The sequence below is a fragment of the Geospiza fortis genome, unplaced genomic scaffold, assembly GCF_000277835.1.
Source record: "Geospiza fortis unplaced genomic scaffold, GeoFor_1.0 scaffold139, whole genome shotgun sequence".
Taxonomy (NCBI): Eukaryota; Metazoa; Chordata; class Aves; order Passeriformes; family Thraupidae; genus Geospiza; species Geospiza fortis.
The window spans coordinates 1,722,593-1,746,204 of record NW_005054406.1 but is presented as its reverse complement, the minus strand read 5'-3'; the positions used below and the strand labels follow the sequence as shown (position 1 = coordinate 1,746,204).

Here is a 23,612-nt window from a genome sequence, read left to right as displayed (position 1 = left end):
ATCACAGGAGTATTTTCTCTTAGGCATTAAACCCCTGCTACACTCTTCCATGGATACTTACAGCATGACACTACTAATTCTTGCAAATAACAAAAGGACACTAGGTTCTGCAATCCCTTTGCATGCCACCAGTAAGCTTTAGGATTTCCTAGGGAAGGAGATTCAGGTGAATAGCCAGAAAACCAACTTTGTAGGTCCAGTCACCTGGTTAAAGTTATCACTGCTTACAGTGTCTTAGGCTGTAGAGTGCTGAGGATGTCTTCAGGAGCTATGTATCCCCTGGGCACTTTTAATTCGGTGGATGTATTTATTTAGATTTATTATTGCTATCAAAAATGCTCAGAACTACCTCTCCTTTCCCTGTCCTGAGCTGACACCACTAGAAGCAGTACTTCATATCAACCACTAATAAGAAGTGATGCCTTTGAAAGGGCTGTCTCAACTTATTGAAAAACCTCAGCAGAAGTCTTTAAAGACAAATCATGGTGTATTTTTAGGCCTCCTTCATATTTGAGTTGGTTTCTTATGTTCTTCATTTTCTTTTGCTAGCTCAGGTAATATCTGAGGTGCTTGTCTCATAAAATATGAAAATTTGAAATAAAAGATAGCTATAATTTTATTTATTTATTACATATATGATTTATCCTACCTCCTTTTTGATGATTCTAGCAGAGTTCAGATCATTTTCACTGAAATGGAGAAAAAAAGAGCAGGGAAACCCTATTCTGATAAGCATGGGTGCCACCTACAGATGGAACTTTTTCAAACCTATGTGTTATTTGTGTTTATGTAGACACTGGAGCAAGAAATAAGATGGGGTTCCCTGTCCATCCAGCTGCCAGTATTCACCAGTAAATTCTTTTGTCTCTAAAGATCTGACTCAGGATGCTCCAATGCACAGGCCATTTTTCAACACACAGTTGCTATGGCTGCTGCTCAGAACTGCTGGAAGGAGTATGTAGGCAGATCCATAGTACTCTAAAGTCAGTGTATTACCTTGCTTGTGGCTTTTCTGGTTTAGTCTTAAGGTTAAAAACTGTCACTGCATTTTCACTAGAAAATATATTAATAAAAAGATTTTCTTAAATACCTCCAGCTTTTCAAACCTCAGAATCAATATTTTTAAAGAAATAATGTAGAAATAATTGACAAATTATGACATCGGGAAACTAAACTAGATTCTAAATATAAAATTGTCCTATCATGACAAATCACTTAATTTTGCTCCAGGATCCAGAAAAACATTTTGATCAAAAAAGCACTGAAAAAAGTTAGACTTTCTCTGACATCAAGGACCATTCAACAGATTTTTATTTAAATATCAGATAAACATCAGAGCCAGACTTTTGTCTTTTTACTACATTTGTAATAATCCCCCACACATGCTTCCATCTTTACACCTCATGATGCCTAAAATTTGCTTGCTGTTTACAAATGGGGAAACAGAGGCATAGCGAGATGAAATGTCTTGTCTACCATGTGCTAAAACTCTGTAGATACTCTTTTCCACAATGAAAAGCACGAGTTACTCAACCTCAAACAATTTATTTCTCTCCTAAGAGAACACAATGTACTCAGCAAACCTACCAGGCCAACCAAATAAATTTCCCATAGGCAAAGGGAAAATGTGTATAGCTCCTTCCACAATCTTGCTGGGGAAATTATATCCCCAGTACTACTGGATATTTTGTTCTTTTGTTTTGTTTTTTAATTTTCTTTCTGATACTTTCTGCATAGTCTTCATTTATTTTGTGGCTGACAGGGACATCTCGAGACAGATACGCCCACAGAAAACCCCATGGCTGCAAGTGGACTGCTGCATGAGAAATATGCTCAGCACCTTCCATTTGAAAGAAAAGGAGCATATAATCTCAGCAACACACAAGCCAGGGCACCCACTGCAGAAAGCACATCCTAAATCTGATGTTTGCTGCTGTTGCTGCTGCCGCTGCTGCACAGTTAGGTCAGCACTCTCCACGAACCTGCTGCTGATTTACTCCCTTTCCCCTGCCTTTATGAGGCTAGCACTCCTAGTACTGCAGGCCCTGCAACTTGTTGCCACTGCAACAGCTCCCAGTCCAGATGGTGGTAGGACTAATTGAGCTGAGGTTCCTTTGTGTACTGACCTCTACACAATAGCCACCACCATATAGAGCCTCACACCAATTGCTAGTTGCAATTGATAGCTGCTCGATGGTTTAGACCAAGCTTTGTACCTTTCTAATCATTAATCAACCATCAGACAAAGGATTTATTGCTGAATCCAGACAGCAGCCAATACAGACCTCTAATACATTATGGATTCTCTGTCAGCACAATTATTTATTGTTTGCAGTGTTCTGTTTGAAAATCCCCATGCTCTTGCACTTATTTACTTGCTCGCTTATATCTCTTTAGCTGGATTTAGCAAAGCAATGAAGCTCCATCTATTAACATTTTTTATAAACCCTGAACAGCGAATTACTTCATATAAAATATATTTATAATATTATTCTTGGTATTTACCACAGTCTTTAGCAAATATTGTTGTTAAAGAAAATGGAATTAAATTTCACAGACAGTGTCAGAATATTTCCTCAGGTAAATATCCAGCGAATCATTTTATCATTAAAAACATTATAATAAAGGTTGACTATTAGCTGAGAGATAAAGGAATACATATTTCTCTATACTTCCAGCATCCTGTGGGATTTTTCACAGTATCATGAAAGCAAGCAACAGTAAGGACTTCACTGTACTGTGGTTAGGCTTTAGCACAAAAGCATCAGTGGACCTCTGGTTCTGCACAGCGTGCAACCATGCTCTGCCATCAAATTAATGTTAAAATATGTATGTCCTAGCTTCTGATTTATAGTATGTTTGACAAATAGCAAAAAGGACAGGCATGCCATAAAGTTTATGGATAGGGTGATGGCACGCACAATGATGTCTCATAAAGAATAAAGGGGGAAAAGTTATTTATTCTTGTGATTCAAGAGCTAAAATACAGATAGACTGGCTGCGTGCACAGAATTTTTCATAAATATCCCACAGTGCACCCTGTTGTACAGCAGCCATACATTAATTAGAGCATTCAGCAGACACTGCAATGTGTTACACTCACCCAAGTGAATCTTCATTTTTCACATGCAGGGCCTTACTAATTAAAATCAGCTTTGCAATTAAATGTGGAAAATGGTGTTAAACTTTGAAGCGTGGTTTAGAAAAAATGTATTTATTTTTAGAGTATTTTATTTTGATGCAAATGAATTCTCCATCAAAGTGAGACCAGCAAAAGGAAGGTATGAGGATTTCTCTTTTTTGTATTATAGATGCTCCTCTCAGTTGCAAGTTGCAATGCTCCACTATCTCTCTGCCAGTACCTGGCCCTGTTCCAATGCTTTTAGTGAGTGCTATCTGTCAAGGCATGAATAATACAGCCCCTAGGCTGTCGGCAGAATCCAAATGAGGCATACATCAGGAAGCAAGCACTCGACTTTAGCTCCAGAACATGCTCCTGTGAAGACAGGCAATTATTCACCCACGGCTGCAGCCATGGCAATCAAACTGGTGGGTGAAAAGGTATATGAAATGAAAAAATTTGAATAAGAAATATGGCACAACAAGGCACAGAAATTCAATAATTTTCTAATAACAGAGAGATATTTGAGCCTTTTAATTTCAAAGTTTGGGGGCCTGAAGTATTTAACTCGCTCTGTTAGAATATGTAGACTAAAATACAGTATATAATGTCAGGGCAATACAGTGGTATTTGTTTTGTTTTTTCCTAATCAAAATAGCAATGCTAAACTCTAAGGTATTTATAAATTCAAATTGTTATATGAAGTGACAAATCTCATGCCTAAAAATTAAAAGATAGTCAAAATAATTCTAACTGTATAATGTAATAAACCAGAGACAGCCTAGTAAAGCAATAAAGAACTGGCAGTATCATGAAATTTGGTAGAAAATTAAAATGCAATGTATTCTATACAGTTAGGAACAATTTATATTTTACAGATATGCACATTGTTTTATGATTCCTCTTTGGTTTTGAGACTAGCCTTTTTTTTTTGCAAGACATTGTGTCAGTAATTAATGAAATCCTTTACAAATAAAATATGACCTGAAGAAAAGGCATGAAAAATTCCCTGGCAGATGAAATGCTTAAGTTGGTTTATTTAATCTGAATTCTTATTTTCAGCAATCAAATAGAAATTAATGATATAGTAAAAGCTATATCAGTATTTCCATTTTAAATATGAAGTGTTTATAATTTGGTCTTAACATTCTTCACTGAAATTTTATGCAAATTTTTTCAGATCACAATTGGTTTGCTTTAACTTCTATACAATGGCTGTATCTATTTTCAAATATACACTCTTGTATGCTCTAGAAGAATCCTAAATGAATATACATAGTGCCATGCTACCACCTTAAGATTTTTTTTAGGTCTCATATTTGTTAGAATATTATGTTAGAATATATGTTATATGTAGAATATTATTTGTTAGATTGTTAGGTTAGAAATGTGGCAGTTAGCAAGTGATGAATCCATTACAGAATCGAATTGCTTTTGTTACTTGAGAAAAGAAAAACAAAACTATTTTGTTAAGACACTTTTAAATAAGCCACTGTATGCAATCAGTATTTTTTAGTGGAATCTAGTTAGGATTTTTATCATGTGTCTACATACCTACTTATACGGCAAATCATTGGCACCTATTTGGTATATGACATTGTTTTATAAAGGTGCTAAATGACGAGCAACAAAGTCAAGCGCAATATTTCTGAAACCATCATTCACATCTACTCAGTAAATAACACAGTTTGCACTCAATTACTCCAGAGTAACAATGGAATTTCCACCTGCAGAACAGACCACAAACTGGACTCACTTTTACTTTGTATTTTTATACATAGAATGTGATTCCTGTTGCCTCTGAAGTTGATTAATGAAACTGGCCAAGTTTCTTCTAATTGCAATGAAAGAACACTTGAATCCATGCTCTTCTTCAGATGCTTAGTCAAAAGGCATCCTGAAAATACAGTTGTGGGAATGCCCTCCTGGTCTGGTTAGAGTCACTGCTCTATATACAGATGGATTATTCACAGCTGAAAGTATGCAAGGATTTGGACCAAGCTTATTGTTCAAAATCAATTCACAGTACTGAAGATATAAGAGCAGTGTTCATTGTTATGCTGCTATGCACAATGGGCCTGAACAGCTACCAAGGGAATAAAACAACCTGCATCTGAGCCATGGCCCAGGAGATGCTCTGGTTTTCACTCCTAACATTTGAATTCTTCTCTCGTCTCCACCACTATCTGAACATGTTTATGGCTTTTTTAAAAATTTATTTATTTATATCTTGCATTCAGATCTTTCACAACCTTTGTTTCCTTTTTGTTTTTCAGTTCATTTGGCCTCAGGTGCTTTGAAACATAAACAACAGGTACTGAAGTTCTATCTGTGTAAACTCTAACCTTGAGGCATTGCCTCATGCTGTGTGTCATAGCCAGCACTAGAGGGTCCATGTTAGCTTCAGATTTCCAGGTATTACTAAAACACACAAAAAAAGAGTCTGCTCTAGTAAGGCAGGCACACTATCTGACTTTGGGCACTCCCCAGTGCCCAAACTGGGTTGTCAATTCTTCTGACCTGTCCATGAAGCCACTGGACAGAGGTGCTTTCACCACACTAATTTTAGAGATCCCAGCATTCTGCCCTGAAGTGCCCTTTAGAGAAACTTGTCCAGCTAAGCTGTCTATTAGCATGTCCAGCCAACAAGCCAACATCAGGCACTGAACTTAAGACCCAGGAGGAAGCTACCAACCAAGTCACGTAAGGTTTTTCTTCCCTTCCAACTAAGATTTGACACAAAGAAAAACATCAAGGAGATGGAAATGATACAACAAGCTCTTACTACTGTTACACTACCTAGTTCCAGTCCCGTGTTTTCATACACCTCAAAACATCACTGGCATAGAAAGTCTGTTTGTTCCCTTAGTAAACCTACATTGAAGCTCTTTCCTAATTAAAAATACAACCAAGGCAAAAAACCTGTGGTAAAATCCTTCTTTAACTTTTATCTAATATTTTATCAGCTGAACAACATTTCATCCCCTGAATCTATCTGAAAATGTAAAAGGATCTGTTTATTTCAGTTCAAGCTTAATGTACTACCTGAGGATGGGTTTTCACCTTCCCAAAGATAAAATTACAATAATAACTAAAAAAAAAAAACAAAAAAACAAACAACAACAACAACCAAAAAAAAAAAAAAACAACCACCCCGCCCCAAAAAAACCAAAAAAAAAAAACACAAAAAAAACCCCAACACCTGGAATTCCAGAGACTTTAAGACATTTTAGAAGAAATAGAATTTTGGAGCACTCTTACTACATCTAGTGGAAGCAAATGCATTTCATTTCTAATAATGAGCTGGTCTGATATCATGAATGAAAAGGTCCTAACTTCATTAAAATGCTCTGTAGGTCTAAATGGAATTGTTAGGCATCAGCTGAGATATGCAATTCCCTGAACGCATCAAATTTTTAAGACAGTCTGATTTCCTTGGAAGAAATGTTTGAGGGTCTTTCCCACCCATATAGCAAAATAGAAAAAGAGGAAAATTCCTTCAAACTCTTTCAAAAAGGTAAATTTAGTAGGTGTTGGTTGTGTATAAATAGTGCTTCTCTTCTAGAAAATAGAAATTTTAGATAAATGTACATTGTAAACCTCAACAAAGAACTCTGTGTTTTTACATTAAATAGGACATATATTGGTTAAATATATTTTGATTAGTGGATTGGCAATCACGGTGACAAGAAAACATAAAAGTCCAACAAATTCTTTTGTAGAAAAAAAAGGAATTTTTGATCTATTTCCAATTTTTATTCTTATCGCATCTGCCCAAAATTTCATTTAATTAACAGCTCTGAGATTCAGTCTGTTCGTGTACTGACATACCAGAATCATGTCAAGAAGCAAAATATGGAATTAACATCTCAAAACTGCATGTAATCTTTTCAAACCTCACATTTATTGCTTCCTCTTTCCCCAAAACGGTGATCTTACACAAACACAGACACTAACTCTAACACAAAGTTAGAGCAATTCAGAAGAAAAGTCAGAATTTTTCAAGCTAAAGAGTTTCTTTCTGTATGTTTTTGATACCTGCATAGAAATTCCATGAAGTGTAAGGAAATGTATGTACCTATAATCTTGTAACTAGAAAGGCCATTATAATCGTATCACTTAACTGTTGACAGGTCATGGAATTTCTGAGGGAAAAGAAGGATTTAGTGCCATTCTTTAATTACTTGTGAGGCTTGCATTTCCATAAAGAAAACAGACAAAGGAAAACCATGGTTTGAAATGAGAAGTCACAACTGAATTTAAAAATAATTATTTTGGATACTTTTCCTAAATCAGTGTTCCAATCTAACCAAAGCCTTCAAATAGTAACAGAAATGTTACTGCTCTTATGAGTGAAGAAAAGATTAAGAAAATAAATGTGAATAATTATTTTATTATTTATACAGTTTAAATGTAATTCAAAGTAATTCTAATATCACTGTTCCTGGTCTAATTTTGAAAGTGTTTTCTGGACTTGTCCCTAAGCTTCATTCACTGATAAGAAAAAAGGAACATGAGTGGACTGAGTGGCACTGTCCAGTATCTTTTCATATTTCAAATAAATGTCTTAACCCCAAATATATAATTTCAATTTAATTCCTAGACCCCATATGCCCATTTCATACAGTAATCAGATCTGGTGTGAGATATCTACTCTTATAAAAACCACAAGTGCTTTATAAGATGAAAAATCAAGAATGAAAAAAACTCTTTAGAGTTTCAGGATAATTTAATACTGGTTTGAACACTTCCCTCAATCCAGAAAAGAGATGGCCTAAACATAAGCTATTTTATCTCCTACAACGTGCTGCTGTATAAAATATGTCAAATGAAATGCACAGCAATGAGAGAAAAACACATGTACTCTAGAGCTGTTAAATTTTAAAAATATTGCACAAAAAAGTTCACGGACAAATGGTTCAGGAAAGGAATGATGTTTAGACAGATGTACAACACAAATGAACATTGACCTTGCAGACACAGAAATGTAAAGATTGAGGTTTAAATTAATTTGAAGCACATGCAGTATGTGTAACATATGCTACCTTGTATACTATTAACCATAAACAGCTGGAATTTTTTTTTTAAAGGAGATGTCTCCACATTTCATAGTCTAGAAACTGAAGTAAAGGTATTTATAATACAGTATAACATTTGAACCCTGAAGTCTTATTATCATTGATTTGACTTAAGCTTTGCTTTGAATCTACCCTGATCATTCAACTTAAAATGCTCAGAAACTCTTTTTCATTCAGCTATGAAACACATTAAATAACATGAACATGAGCGCCAACAGGTAAGCGGGGCCAAATCTTAATTTGCAACATATAAGCAAGAGAACTGTATGAAAAAATTGAGAGAAGATTGACAATGAGAACAAGTCTCCACAGCAAAAATGTGAGTTAAATTTTGTGACATTCAGAAAGAAAAAATAACCCTGACTCTAAATGGCTTCTAGAATATGTAACTGCTAATTTTTATCATTGCTTGGTTTATCAAGGTCATGCCAGATAACTTGTTTACCAAATCTCTTCACTAAATTATGAAAAATTACCGATATTACCTTCTGTGTCTTGCATATTTGCCACTAACATGACCACTGCCATCACAGCCAGGCGTGGGACAGCTGCAAAAGAGAGAATTAATTATATAGGTGTTGATGTGCTGCAGAAAGATTATACTAAAAGCAGGCAGACTAGGTATTACAGAGATGGAGGGCAACCAAGACAGGAAGAGAAATCAAATAACTGAAGGGGAAAAAAAAAAGAGGGGATGCTTTTTATTAGCAAGTCTCGAAGGAATTAATTTCATCAGTGCAGCAGGGCATGAGCAAACCACCAATGAACTTGAAAGTGCATTATACCCATTAAAAGGCATGAATTTTCTAAATTGCTAATGGGGATACATTTTACACTCAGAGCACTAACCTGAACAGCTCTTGTATGGCTGGTTCCACGGGAACTGCGGAGAGATGGAAAACATATAAAAATTTATCATCTATTACAAGTACCCCTCTTCTACAGAAAATTACCAGAAAGGTTGTGTAAAAGCAAGGGTCAGAATGAATCGTGCAAAGAGATTCTGGAGGATGAAGGTCACCCTGAGCAGGGGCCTTGAGTGATTTACTGAAGCAAGAGACATACCTCGAACACCTTTGGAGCGTGTGCGATGGCGCTTCTCGTCTGCATCCACCTCCATCTGGGAATAGATTAGCAGGCAGTCAATGTTCTTATCCTGCATGCACAGACTATCAATGCACAGACTGATACAGTCTCTCACACGATTTATTGACACTATTTTAATTCCATTTTATCCTGTAAGGGAAGGTTCTCCTTACAGGGGATTTTTAGGATCTTTGTGTTTATGTAAAAACAGAAAATGCAGTAATTTCTGCTTCAGACAGCCAGTTTCTGTGCCCTGCTTTCATAGCAAATTGCATGCAACTAAGCGCTGTTTCCTCTTTTCAAGGGGATATTTCTGACATAAACCCTTCATTACTCCTAAATATTCGAAAACAAGGATTCAATAGATTTGTATACAATTTAAAACTAAAGTCAAGGGGTCACACAACATAGGTTGTTTTCTAACCAAAGCCTTTACAGTGGGAAATAGAGGAAGTAATAATGACCAAAAAGGAGATGAAGATTCACCATTAGACCTTCAAATATTTCATGTTACTTAATATGGCATTACAATCTTTGCCAGCACGTTTCATAGTTTAGTTGTGTTTTTCAAGTTTTAGGAATGGGCTCATTTGCTACATGACTAGATCTTTATCTTCATTTTGCAAACAGCTTGCCAATCCAATGTAGTTTTCTGTGCAGTAATAAATATATAGAAATCTTACATGTTTACCAGACAGGGCAAGCTTACAGATTAGGTCTTTGAAAGCATCACCATCACTGACCTATAGTAATTAATGTAGGGCCACATAGTTTCTTCTGATTTTACATGCACAATTGTCACCAGATTTTAAAAGGTAAACTAAATAGGCGATCTAGAGTTCAGGATTTTGTTCAACAGAAGCAAATTGCACTTAACTATGTTGAGAGACTGAGTCAGGGAAAATATATGCAGTATCTGTATCACCAGCTCCTTTGGCTGTAGAAGAACAAGATAGCAAGATGGATCTTCAGTGCTTCATACATAGTGATGATACTGTAAAGGTCAGGAAGCACAGAAATAGACCAGGGAGCTCTAGTTCCCCCAGGGGAAAAAAATCAATCACCCCCTTTATAGCAATATCCTTGGATTGATATCTGGTAAGAATGTCATATATCTCATGCAAAAACATGGAAAAGGGTCCAAGTGACTTGCAGCTAACCCTTTAATCACCTAACTTTCTTTGGTCAGTACCTTAACACAAACAATTTGGGAAGTAACTAGGAAAGAACAAATCAAGGAGTGTTTTTAAAGAGCTCTCTCAACATGTAACAGCAAGAGGAAAGAATCACCTCAACAAAATTTGTAGGTGGCAGGGATTTGGTAAAAAGAAAGTGTCACTCTCACAAGGTTCTTTGCTACGATGTAGTTCTCTTTCTCAGCAGTCATCATCTGATTCCTGGTAGTGTGGTGTATTCCACACTAACAGGGTAATTTAAAATAGACTGATATTATGAAAGCTAACAGAGCACCAGACACTTTTAGGGGGCTTCAGGTCAGTCTTCTGCATAACTTTGAGTGGGTTTAATTTTAAAATTAAGAATTTAATTTTCATATTAATTTAATATTTTGCTGAGTGCAGATACATTTGGAGCATAAGCCTCCATCTTCATCAACCAATCATGCTAGCTGAGATCCCACAAGGTATTCCATCAAACCCTCAACTGCCAGTCCAGAAAAGTATGGAAATGTACAGACCAATCCTTTCTTGTATCTAGCAACTCTGTGCAGAAGTTTCAGGTGTCTTCTGGCATCAGAAATGGCACTAACTGCCTATGCTTAGACAACTGAATTTACCCCCAGGTTAACACAGCCACTGGAGCCTGAGGACCAACTCCCTCTGATCAGCTCCATGAAGCTACTTCAGCTGGATAAAATCAGTCTCTAGGCACCTCTGCCTCTGCTGTCTAGCTCTCCATCAACTATTGCATGAGACACTTGGCATGCCTGTAGATATCTTCTATAGGCACCTAAACTGAATCTTAAACATTACCCACCCACAATATCTATCCTACACCTTCAGTTCACATCCTAGCCAGTTTCTTAGCTCCAATGACTTGAGAGGCATTTGAAGCTTTTAAAGCTAACATATCAAAGCACATAACAGCATCTCTGGAATATAAAAATTATTTACTAGATGATAATATTCTTTTCCTTTTGCTAATAAGAAAACAGTGCACTGTATTATTCTATAAGTCTTGAATGTGTAAGGACTTGACAGGAGACCAGAAGCAAAGTTAGTTGATCTTCAGACTAGTATGTTTTTAAAATGTTTGAAAAACATTATCTAGCCTCATTTGTCAATACTGAAAAACCTGCTGAAAGAACTATTACGATCTTAACGTGGAAATGCTGCCCCAGTTATTATGATAGTCTGTGTACATTTATAAGGGGCAAACTACAAAACAGATTTATCTGTCTTTCTAAACCAAAGTAAGCACTTCAAAAACACTGAGGGTAGTATAGTATACTTTTAACGATAGTGACAATCACAGAAGAAATAACGAAGCCCCTGTAAGATCCATACAATCTATATCCAGAAGCAGGTCAAAGAAACAAAAACATTATAAAAGCTGCCGGCACACAATGCAATTTTAAATTTTGTTGTGCATCCCACCTAGTTTGCTGCCACTGAAGAAAAGCACAAATTGACCTGCCATTGTCTGTGACCTAGATGCCCTCTCATATATGCCAATGTGAGTCTTGGATGCTCTAGGACACATCAAATGATAGATGCCTACATTTAGTCAATGGAATTTTGCTTTATACTTATATGCTTGCCTACAGATCCTTGTCAGTCATATCAAAACTTCAGCCTTCATTTCTCCATGAATTACATGCTGGATGCTCGGAGTAAGCAACTTCCTGAAATTCTAGCAAGATTTGCACTGGTTCTGCAAAAGTCTAGTCATCTGGCAGTCTACCACTGCAGTCCTCAGTGGCACCCCTGGCACTTCCATGATCAGGAACATAATTCTGCTACCGAGACCATCAATCTCACACAAACATGGACTTCCTCATCACTTTCACATGCAGGAAAAGGAAATGCAGACTTTGGTCTCACAAGGAGTCCACCTTAGTAGTTCTACTTCATTCATGACCTCTAAATTACAGCTCTGTAGCTCAGCTCTTACTTAGCCTCTGTTACAGAAAAAAACTTGTGGACATGAAAGACAGGCTGGCTAGGGTTAGTCTTAGCCTGGCATCTAATATTACATATCGAAGCAAAGAGAAAGGCATCAGGAATAGGAAGAGAAGAAAGTTTTAGCCTTTCTTCAAAGAGAAGCTCTAGAAATGAAAATGGAAAGGTCTAAGCTGATTAGAGTGGAGTATCTCTCTTACAAGAAAAAGCTGAAAGAATTTGGTTTGCTAAGCCTGGAGAAGAGAATGCTTCAGGGTAACCTAATTGTGGCCTTCCAGTACCTGAATGGAGCCAACAAGAAAGATGGAGAGGGACATTTTTCAAAGGGTATGTAGTGACAAGAGAATGGTTTCAACCTCAGCGTAGGTTTAGAATGAGTATCAGGAAGATATTCCATGAAGGTAGTGAGACACTGGGAGGAAGAGGCTGCCCAGAGAAGCTGTGTATGCCCATCCCCAGCAGTGTTCAAAGGCCAGGTTGAGCAACCTCTGAGCAACCAGGTCTAGTGGAATATTCCCTGCAAAATCAGGGAGGTTGGATGATCTTTAAGATCGCCTTCAACCCAGGCCATTCTGTGATTCTACAATTCTCAATTCTCAGAAGGAAAAGATAAAAGAGGTCTAGGTAGAAATTAAATCTGTAAATTAGAATTTTGAAGAACCAAATTATTGAATGTGCCTTACTTAGGACAATGGGCAGGGAGAGGTAGATCTGGGAACTCTGTACCACCATTATATGCATTCGTGTTACTGAAGATTTAGAGAAACAAGACATGAATAGCTATAGTGCTCTCACAAATAAATCACAAGATGCTATACTAAATACAAATTTTCTGAGTAAAACCAAAAAAAAGTCTGCATGGTCACCTGCACTGCATGCAGGCAATAAGACTTGTTACATCTCACTGTACAGAATCTTATACCAGTAACTACTACTACACACACACAAACACAAGGTGCTTTTAAATTGTCAGTATTTGAAAGCTGGAAATAATAATGAGACAAAATGAGAAGAAGACAATTTTATAATATAAATTGACTACAGTTAGGAGCAGGTGAAAGTATTTCATTAACTGTTAAAAATAGAAAAGGTACATAGTCATAAGAGAAGAATTCGTTAATAAAAGAGATTTGATGATGATATTATTATTATTTGAAAATGTAGTAATAGTAATCAACAAGAAAATTTTTTAAAAAAGATATATATGTCAGTATTTTTAATTTTAAAATCAAAGTCTCAGACAACATTTACCCCCCCAAAAGAAACACAGGCTAACAGGTCTTCAATACATTGCTGTTACTTGGGGAATGAGAAAAAACTGAAAAAAAATATTGTGAAAAAATTTTATTTGTAACTTTTAAAATTAACCTTTACTAATTGCTGAGGGGATGGTGAGGCTCACTAAGTTAATATTCCTGGTGCTGGCCCTTAGTATTGTCATACAAAAGCAATATGGGATACAAGATGATGACCTAATTAGCAGCAGTCAACACATCGTCATGGAAAATCTGTAATCAAAAACACTTGATAGTGTTCTTTGAGAATATTCTAAAAGTTTTCAGTAAAGGTAGCTATGTTAGGATATCATATCCTTAGAAACCTTTGAAACCTTTTGCTTTCTCTTGCTGAGCATTCAGACAGTAAGCGCTTCCGAAAATCAACACATTTATCACAGTTAGCAAATATTTCTCCAGAAAAGAAATATCTGTATTAAAATATTTTTCCAGAAAAATTATTTTGTATAAAAGTCATTTTTATACAAAACTAATTTTAAAAACAAACAAAAAAAATATATTTAACAAGACCCTTTCTAATATAATCCCACAGGCATACATTTACCCCTACAATATTCAGTATCTTCTCCAGTACTCTGGAAAATTATACGCTACTGAACTATGCAAATAATAGAGAAATTAACAGAATGATAAACTATGTTGGAGACAGGCCAATTACATATGGTGGCCTGCATCATTTGGCAGATTTGATCCATCTGAAGAACATGGTTCCAGGCTCCTGCATGTATGAACAACACTTGTGGGCCATGCTCGACAGACATTAGATCACAGTCTGCCAGTCAGTAACAGTGAAGTGGATCTGGACAACCAGATGAGCACAACCAACTTCTGCACTACTGCAGCTCAAGAGCAGAATGTGATCTGTAGCTGCTCAACCTTTAAGGCTGCATTAATCTTCCAGAAAACCGCTGAATTATTCAGATACGATCAGTAACTTCTAAGAACAGAGAGCAAGTTTTCAACAGGACCTTATCTGTTGGCTTGCTGGAAAACCTGTTGGAGTCTTCAGGTTTTTAAAGGATTTAAGGCTTTGAGTCTCACCACAGAGCTACCTGAACTCCTGGGAGTTTTGCAACCAGCACCACTCTCCCTGTCCCCAGATATAGTCACATATCTACCACTTGGACTTTCTCACAGCTGCCAGCTGTAAATGATCAAGAGATTTGGCCTCCTTTCCAGGACAAATTGTGAGTTTTGCTCCCCTGAGGGGAAGTAGGTCAGCATTTTCTTCCCTTGAGGGCAGGTACTCCTGAAAATGATTCTTCCAGTTAAAATTCTGAAGGTATCTGTATTTCTAGCTAGAGGCATGATGACTGCAAGGTTCAGTCCCAAGTTTCTAAATTTCCAAGTCAGCCAACAATTTCTTAGTGAATTATTATGGTTTCTCTCTAGCCACGATGTATCAGAAGTGTAGAAAGCCAATAAGAGCTAAGGGCCTTAGATCTGGACTTCCAAAATTCATCTTTCCTAATTTTTTTTCTTACTTGTATTTCTTCAAATCCAACAACTTGATTCTCAAACACTCTCAAAAGATGTCCAGTGTTTACTGAGGCAAAGCATTCGCTGTCTATACTGTAGAAAGTTCTGGGCTCCTCAGGATGAGACAGACATGGAGCTCCTGGAGAGTTTCCAGAGGAAGGCAACAAAAATGATTAAGGGACTGGAGCATCTCTCTTGCACAGGAAGGCTGAGGGAGCTGGGCCTGTTCTGCCTAGAGAAGAGGGGGCTGCGAGGGGACCTCATCAACGTCTGTCAGTATCTGAAGGGAGGGTGTCAGAGGATGTTTACACGCTCTTCTCAGTGGTGCCGTGCCCAGCAATAGGACAAGACTTAGTGATGCATGGGAAGTTCCACCTGAACATGAGGAAGAACTCCTTTAGTATGTGGGTGACTGAGAACTGGAACAGATTGCCCAGAGAGGCTGTGGAGTGTCCCTCACTGAAGATATTCAAGAACCATCTGGACACAATCCTGTGCCACGTGCTCTAGGGTAACCCTGGTTAAGCAGGGAGGTTGGACCAGATGCCCCACTGTGGTCCCTTCCAACTTGACTCATTCTGTGATTCTGTAGATGATCATCTGTGACTCCAAAAATATATGGAAATGACTGTCAAATACTAGAATTACTGCTTAATTGTTATGGTCAATCACGAATGTTGCTTAAATTGATAGAAATATTGTTTTTCCCTAATCAGTAATATTGCACATACTCATAATGTGACAAAGTAAAATGTTTGGAGAAAAATATGACTTCCTGAAAACCTAATGAGTTTATTACATTAAAAGATTGCAGTTTAAAATTTATCTCCATGTTACTCAAGTTACTCAGTAAAGGCATATTTTCATCCCCTATGATGCAAGATGCAAATTTCTGCAGGTAAGATTTCTTTATTATTTTAATCACCAAAGTTTTCTCAGTATCTCTTTTTATAACTAAAAGAAAATTACATTTTTCTGTGTGAAAGACAAATTAAAGGATTCAAAGAAATTTTTTTTTAACCTAGTGTCTCAAGGAACAAAACAAAATATGTCAAATGCATTTCTCACATTTAAAATGCTCCTACATCTATAATCAAAGAAATACGACCTGGAGATGATGAATAGTTTATGTAAGCAGTGTATCCCATACTATGTAAGTATTTTGTGCAGTCTTCCTAAAAAAACTGCAAACTGACCTTCTATTGCTCTCCTCAGAAAATAATAGGCAAATCCAAAGTTTAACATAACCTCTTTTCAAGCATTTCTTTGTATTCCAAAAGAAACTAATTTCTCAATTATGACTCCTAGTAATCTGAATATGTTTTTATAAACTGGATCTATTTTGTGAGACACTGTTTAACCTACCTGGTAAATGGGACATTTATCAATTATTTCAATGGGCCCCAAATATCTCTGTTGTATAACACCATCTGCTTCAGCAGGTCTTCCTCTCCCCTAGGCAGACAAAACCTGAATCAATAACAATATTTGAACCTTAATTTATGCCCTACTGTTCTTTTTTTTTTTAATTGGTTCCATTCTAGGCTAAAATGTGTGTACTTGTGGGTGAAGGGAGAGTGGTTGATGGCATTTGGCTCAATTTTAACAAGGCTTTTGACAGTATTCTTGTGTCTCATTATGATGATATTTGCATAGTCAGTTCTTTAAAATCAGTTCTTAATATTTCAATCATCTTGATTAAATATCATCTATTACTGTTATTAACAGACTACAGAAAAATTCAAAATCTTGATTTTGACAGAAACCTGTCTGATTCTCCCAAATACATTTAAGGTGCTTGTTATTTTAAGATCTGCAAGATAAAAGAGACACAAAACTGCAGGATAGAAAGTTACTCTAAGAAGCTACTGGAGTGTTTAAGGAAAAGTCAGGCAGAATGGAAAGCCAATTTCCTCTCCTTTCAGACTCTTTCCTCCACAAACCCAGATGCATTCAGATGGACATCTGAAATTTAGTTCAAATATTTTAGAGCACCCTTTTAGGAAAAGGCAAACTTTATAAAAGAACTACTGTATTTGAATCTTCCCCTTAGGAAAATACCTGCATACAACCAGAGCAGAATTCCAGGGGAACTCTGCAAAGATAAAAGTTACAAGTTGAGGGTACATAACACAAAGTGAACAAATAGGCACGTGGGCAAATTAATGACTAGAATATAAATTAATCCTTTGCTCTCTTCCACTTGTGATGAACACAAAGCTTTCATTAATATCAAGGAGAGTCCTTCTTGCAGAATAATAGGAGAATATATCCTCAGGACTTGTTCTGAAACTTTCAGTAAGAGTCATACTCCTGCTGTAATGCACAGAGGGAATCCAATTCCTCCATTTTCAAATGAACAGTGCAAGCTGCAGACAAATCTGTAAATACAGGCCAGAATAAGCAGAATTCTGGTTAAACTCACAAGTTCCTCATATATCACCATTTCTTTTTATGGGGAAATACATTTGGGGTTCAATGAAGTAACCTCACAGGAAGCAGAGAACCCTTTCAAGTATTTCTCACTGGATTCAGATTAGAGTAGAAAAGACCCAAAGTGCACAGAGGTCATTTGAGCATCTTTCTCTTATTACCTCCTTTTATCTTAGATATGAAGAATGAGAAAGTAATATGGAAAAAAGAGGTAAGAAGAAATAGCCCTGGATCTTTAGCACTTTCTTAGGACCAAAGATATCCACTCATCAGTCTGGCTCCACAAAGTTACTTTGGAAATGCTCAGTGAATAGGCTTTGGGACACGAACCAAAATTTCAGAAGAACATATCCAGAATACATCCATGCAGCTGAGCAACTCAAATTGCACCATAACCAGTCATTGATGGTGGTCCTGTGCCAGGCCACTTGATCTGTGAAGGTTCAAGGTGGTGAATGTCAGCACAGGCTGACAGGATCTTCCAATAGTGAAGACTCAGTAGCTTTATGTCATGTACATCCCCCCCCGCCCCGCCCCAATTAATAAGCATTTCTTACTAGGGACTTGTGTATTTTTCACATGAGAAGAAAAAAGAACTGCCTTAGAGGTTGTAAAGTTCCTGTTACAACTCATAGTTTGGTAATACAGATCGGCTTAAACAAGAATTCATAGTTCCTTGCATTAAATGCAGACACTGAAAGAAAGCAGTCTGTGATTCGAAGGCCTCCTAATAAGAAATTAAATATAACAGGAGGAAGAATAGGGCTACATATTTCTCCAGTGCAGTCAGCAAAGCACTCAGAAGCAGCACAGATTAAAGCTGAATGTTAAATTTATAGTAAGAATCAAACAAAAAATAGAGAGAAATAATTTGTTCTTAAAAGAACTGTAATTTCCTTGTCATGAATAGAAGAAGCATATTTCTGTTGGAAGATGCTACTTTCAAGTGGGGATGATAAGCAACTTAAAACTTTAGTAACTTCATAAAATGAAATTTCTTGAAGATTATTTTCTGTATTTTTGGTGATTCTGAACAAAATTTGCACCAAATTCACTGAATTTATTCCAGAAATTCTCAGAAGTCTAGCATGGAGTTATATCCATAAAAATCAAGACATGACAGTATTTTTTATCCAAAAGTCTTAGGTGCACTTAGAATGATATAAAAGATGTGGCTTGCTCCTTCTGTCTGGATGGGTGTGTGGTTGTGTGTATGATGTTTGTGTTCACGTAAGTTCTCTGAGTGTCCCTCTAGAATCTGTGTGAGCCACTACACAAGCATGTACTTATGTACATGCACATGCACTGCACACATGTGCTTTGTGTGCTTGCTGTAAATGAATCCTCAGCCTTGCTCCTGGTGGAACTCAGGGACAGGGATCAGCAGCAGCCTTGATTCTCTTCAAGTTGTTGAATCTGGCATGATTTGTTTTCCTCTAAAATCCTGTTCCCAAACACAATGTGTTTGAAAATGACAGATATAAGGTATAAGAAAGGTTATTTTTTAAATTCTAAATTTGAAATGTGGCAATTTGTTATATTTTGTACAAGAACAAAGACAGAAAAATAATTTAGCTTATGGCAGACCTAGATTTTTCATAGTATTATGGAAGAAAATTGGTAAGAAGAGTGCATTAAAAGAAAAAAATGTATTAAAACATTTAACTTTTAGAAATCAGGAAGCCAGTAAGACTTATTGAAATACAGAGTTAGATTTCACAGACATGGGGGGTCACAAGTAATACAAAATGTTCTACACTTCCACTGCTAGGCTTAAAACCCACTAGGTTAGGGAAGGCATGCCTGATGTACAGTCTCTATAAAACAGTCTGCTTCCATCCTTGGCACACACGTGTAACTTGTTCTTGCACACACTGTTCATGTTCAAGTCCTGAGGTGTAATGTGCTCCAAATGACAAGTTTACATTTAACTCCTAGGATTTAACAGCAAAGCCCAATTTCATGGAAGCCTATGCTCTGGACAAGCACCAAAACCAAGAACCACCTTTACTTAATACGCATCTTAAAAGTATACACAACGGTCTTTAGGGCACAGCAACCTAATGAGGGTTTCCATATTTCTATTTGTCTAACATTTTTGCATCTATGTTTATTGAAGCGCCAATTTTATAAGCTGAAAGGTACCTACCAAGGAAGGGCTGTAGGAGTCTTTTCTGTAACTCTCATTCAATGTATTTACACTACACATCTTTGAATTATCATTAAAATCCCTAGAGAATAAAGAACAAGCCAAATATGGAGCCTGCACCAATACTGAGGAGTATGCAGCGTACTACCTATCACCACATGCAGAAATAACACCAGACAACAAAAAGCCAAAGTACATTCACTGAAATTCAGGTCAAAGTGGTCATAACTCTTTAGAGTTTTAGCTTTATCTTTGAATGTCCTAATGACTGTAATCACAACCATGCTGTGTTTCAACCTCTTTGTTGCTTTGAATCACCCACATTTAGGTCAGGCCTAAAGGCCTTCTGATGGGGAACAACCTCCCAGAGCTGTGCCTGGGAAACTGCTTGGAAAAAAGCACACAGCTCTGCAGAAAGATAAAGTCACTGACTTGTTCCCACAGTTCAGCCAGAAGCAGAGTTGTAAGAGTTACAGCTCTTAAAAGCTGTAAACCAAAAGATCATTATGGAAAATAAGAGGGGAAAGGCTTCAACTTCCATACTTTGCTTGACAAATTTCACTTCCAAATCCACAGGCTCACCCTGCCCTCCCTCAACGAGGGGTTTTGGAATTAAAAATACAGTGTTGCATTAGCATCTTGTGAATTTTTTTTCAAACTGGATTAGGTTTCACCCCCCCAAACTTACCTACATTATCTAAGTCTAACTGAGGAGACTGTTGGTTTTTCTTTGACTTACTCTTTAAATAAGGAATGCATAAAAATACATATTTTTCTGAATACAAGGAGAAAATAGAACAAGCCATTTAAAAATATTTAGTGCTGTCATACTGAGAAGCATACACAGATATTTTATTATATAAAATGCCCACAACAAGCTTTTATATAAGCCAGTCACCACATCCACAAATTGATATTAGTGAGTGTAAGTATGCCACAATATAGACATATGCAATGTCTGTTCTTAAAAAAACAGGATACCACATTTTAGAATCTCATTTCTAGTATCCCAAACTCAAAAATATATCACAACTAATACACATGCTAAGGTTTGTTCATCAAGTATTGCTTCCAGTGTAGAAAACACTTCGATTTTCAAAATGGCACTGACTCAGACTAATAATTATTGAAGACACCTATAACCATTTTTAAACAAAAAAGACCAAAGTACCACATGAAATAAGCATTATTAAAACGACAGAACTCGTGTTTAAGGTTTTGATTAAAGACAATTAAACATAAGCTAACTGTAGTGGATATGTACCATGCAAAAGATAAGTATTTCAGATATAGAAAAGGACACATTTATTAATTATATCTTCTTTTTAATTCCAAAAGAAAACTATGTAGGCCTGGCAGTTTAGTAAACTAACAGTCTGCACACTGAAAACAGGATAGTTAAAAAAATCATAGTCTGTTAAAGCTAATTGCTGTCACTATTACGTGAAGAGATCAACACCCCTTCTTCCTCATTCACTATTCCACAACAATGACACCTCCTTTCTGGTTTTAGGTTTTGTTTAATTACAGCAATGGTGAGAATAATATTTCAGAGCTACATGGTATCAGAAGTGTTTGCTGCTGTTAGTGTACAGGCCAATATGCTTTTCAAAGGGTATGTTATAAATAGCTTACAGCTATTAGAAGTGCAACAATTAACTGATAAATTAGTAAGACAGGCAAGCAAAATATCAATCATGGCCCTTCTAACATAATTACCATAAATTAAACAGGATCACAGATTATTGCAGTTTTTGCATAAAACAGGAGTACCTACTTCAGTTGTTCAATAACTTGAATAGTTTTAACACTAAAACTATACAACACAATACTCAAAACATAAAGAAGAGACCACAAGAATAATGACTATTAATTGGTAATTTTCTGCTCAAAACTTGCATTTAGCAATTTCTGGGGTAAAATTAAAAAAAGGAAAAAAAGGAAAGAAGAAAGAGACCCCAAATAGACAGGATTTTGTACCATAGCATACAGTAAACCCCAGATGTCTTCCTAGGACAGAGATGACAATGTAGTGATAACAATTGCACCGTGACCTAGTGGCCCATACAAGGCCTGAAAAAGTGCTACATTTAAGTAGGCCTGTTATTACCATCAGTTAGCAATTTGGATGATTGCAGGAGGTTTAGAACGCAATTAAGCTGGCATAAAGAGTGCCCCTTTAACTCCTGGAATGAAAGGACAACCAGGAAGTGATTTTATTTTAATTTATTAACATACATTTATTATATTTTTCAAATTTATTTCATTTCTTGTTGTCACTCTGACATCAAAGCACCTGTAAATTCTATTATTATAAATATGGAATTTTAAAGCAAATTGAAAGAAGATTTATTCTTAACAAGGTACAAAAGAGATTTCCTGCTTCAGATTCTTACGCTGTCTGTACTGGTTTCAAGATCTAGAAAGAACTGTTGTTAAATAATTCAAAGCGGCCAAACAAGACCAAATTGGTAGAACAATCCGTATTCCACCCTCAGTTAAAACTTTGCCTTCTGACTTAATACAGTTACTCAAATAACAGTGAGGAAGAATCTGATTAACTCTGTTCGTGTTTGCAAGCTATGAGGATAAAAGAATGAAAACTAAGACTTTCAAAATTACATCTCTGCATCCTTAATGTCAGTTTTGTGACATGCTCTCCTATTATACCACCAGCCACACAGGACCAATGGTGCAAAGATTTTATCTCCTTGATTCCTGTTGTAAAGATGGAAAACTGCATCATTAGGTTTTGTTTTGACAACTAAGTGAAAGGACTGAAGTGAATTCTGCATAAAAAGAGGTCCCTTTCATCCTTGAGTAACAGAGATAAATCTAAGAAGATTTATGGAAGTAGGTATGTGCATTATTTTACATACACTCTGAGAGAGTTGATCTGATGCAGGACAAAGACAATGTTTTAAAGTGCAGGGGCTTCCTCACTTCTTCGGCTTCTTTTCTTTCCAAATTTCATGTTAAACCCTTAACACGAAAAGTAGGATCTGAGGCAGCATTTCAGAGGAGACAATATACTTTTAATATAGTTATTATTCTGTCTGGGTGAAAGAATGTTTCTTGGCAAATGCAAAGAAAGCCATTTATGCAGAAAAAGTGTTCTGGCTCCCACAGACATTAAAACAGGATGTCCAAAGTTCTGCCTGTTCTTACCACCTATGAGAAAGGAACAGTGCCAGGAACAGGATGGGAATCTGTCTTTATAAAATTTGTAACATCAAAAAGACAGTGTTTCTGATTATTGAGATTTTTATAAAGTCTTGAAAACTTTTTAGATAAACCAATGGCTGGCATGTCTACAGAAGACCTTCAGAATAAAAAAAAATCAGAATTGTTGAAAGGTGTATCAAAATAATTAACACCACATATTATAAAGGTATAATGCAACATTATTCCTCTGAACTGTACATCCTAAAGAGTTGATACGTGATACAGGTATCACATACCAGAATTATATAGACAGATAACTAGAACTAAACTTGCATGCAAACTTAGATGTGGTAAATAGATGTACAAATGAAAGCGTTAAAATATCTGAAAATATATCTCTACCCAATAAAATAAAAGATAGACCACATCAGTGTGCTGAAGTCATGCATGCTTGCTCTGTATATTAGACCACACTGGCCCATAATGAAATATAATATGCAGATCCTTGAGCTCATGTCATGTCCCACTGATGTAAAAACTGAAACATATTTATCTGTTTATACTGTAAGTCTTCTGGGGCGGGCATATGTTTGTACAGCACTTGGCAAAATAAAGTTCTGGATTGTGATTGCAGTCCATATGCACTATAACACTACAAGCAACGCA

At 36.4% G+C, this 23,612-nt stretch overlaps 1 protein-coding gene across 12 annotated transcripts in view; it reads right to left on the bottom strand.

Annotated features, from left to right (window-relative positions):
- Positions 1 to 23,612, bottom strand: part of MYT1L (myelin transcription factor 1 like) — a 310,448-nt gene that overhangs the window by 121,820 nt on the left and 165,016 nt on the right. For all 12 annotated transcript variants that reach the window (XM_031061270.1, XM_031061272.1, XM_031061273.1 and 9 more), the window contains exons 3-5: positions 9,265 to 9,319; positions 9,049 to 9,082; positions 8,685 to 8,747 (exon numbers count right to left, since the gene is read on the bottom strand). In XM_031061270.1, coding sequence (XP_030917130.1) covers positions 8,685 to 8,747; positions 9,049 to 9,082; positions 9,265 to 9,319 — 152 coding nt within the window. The remainder of the gene's footprint in view (positions 1 to 8,684; positions 8,748 to 9,048; positions 9,083 to 9,264; positions 9,320 to 23,612) is intronic.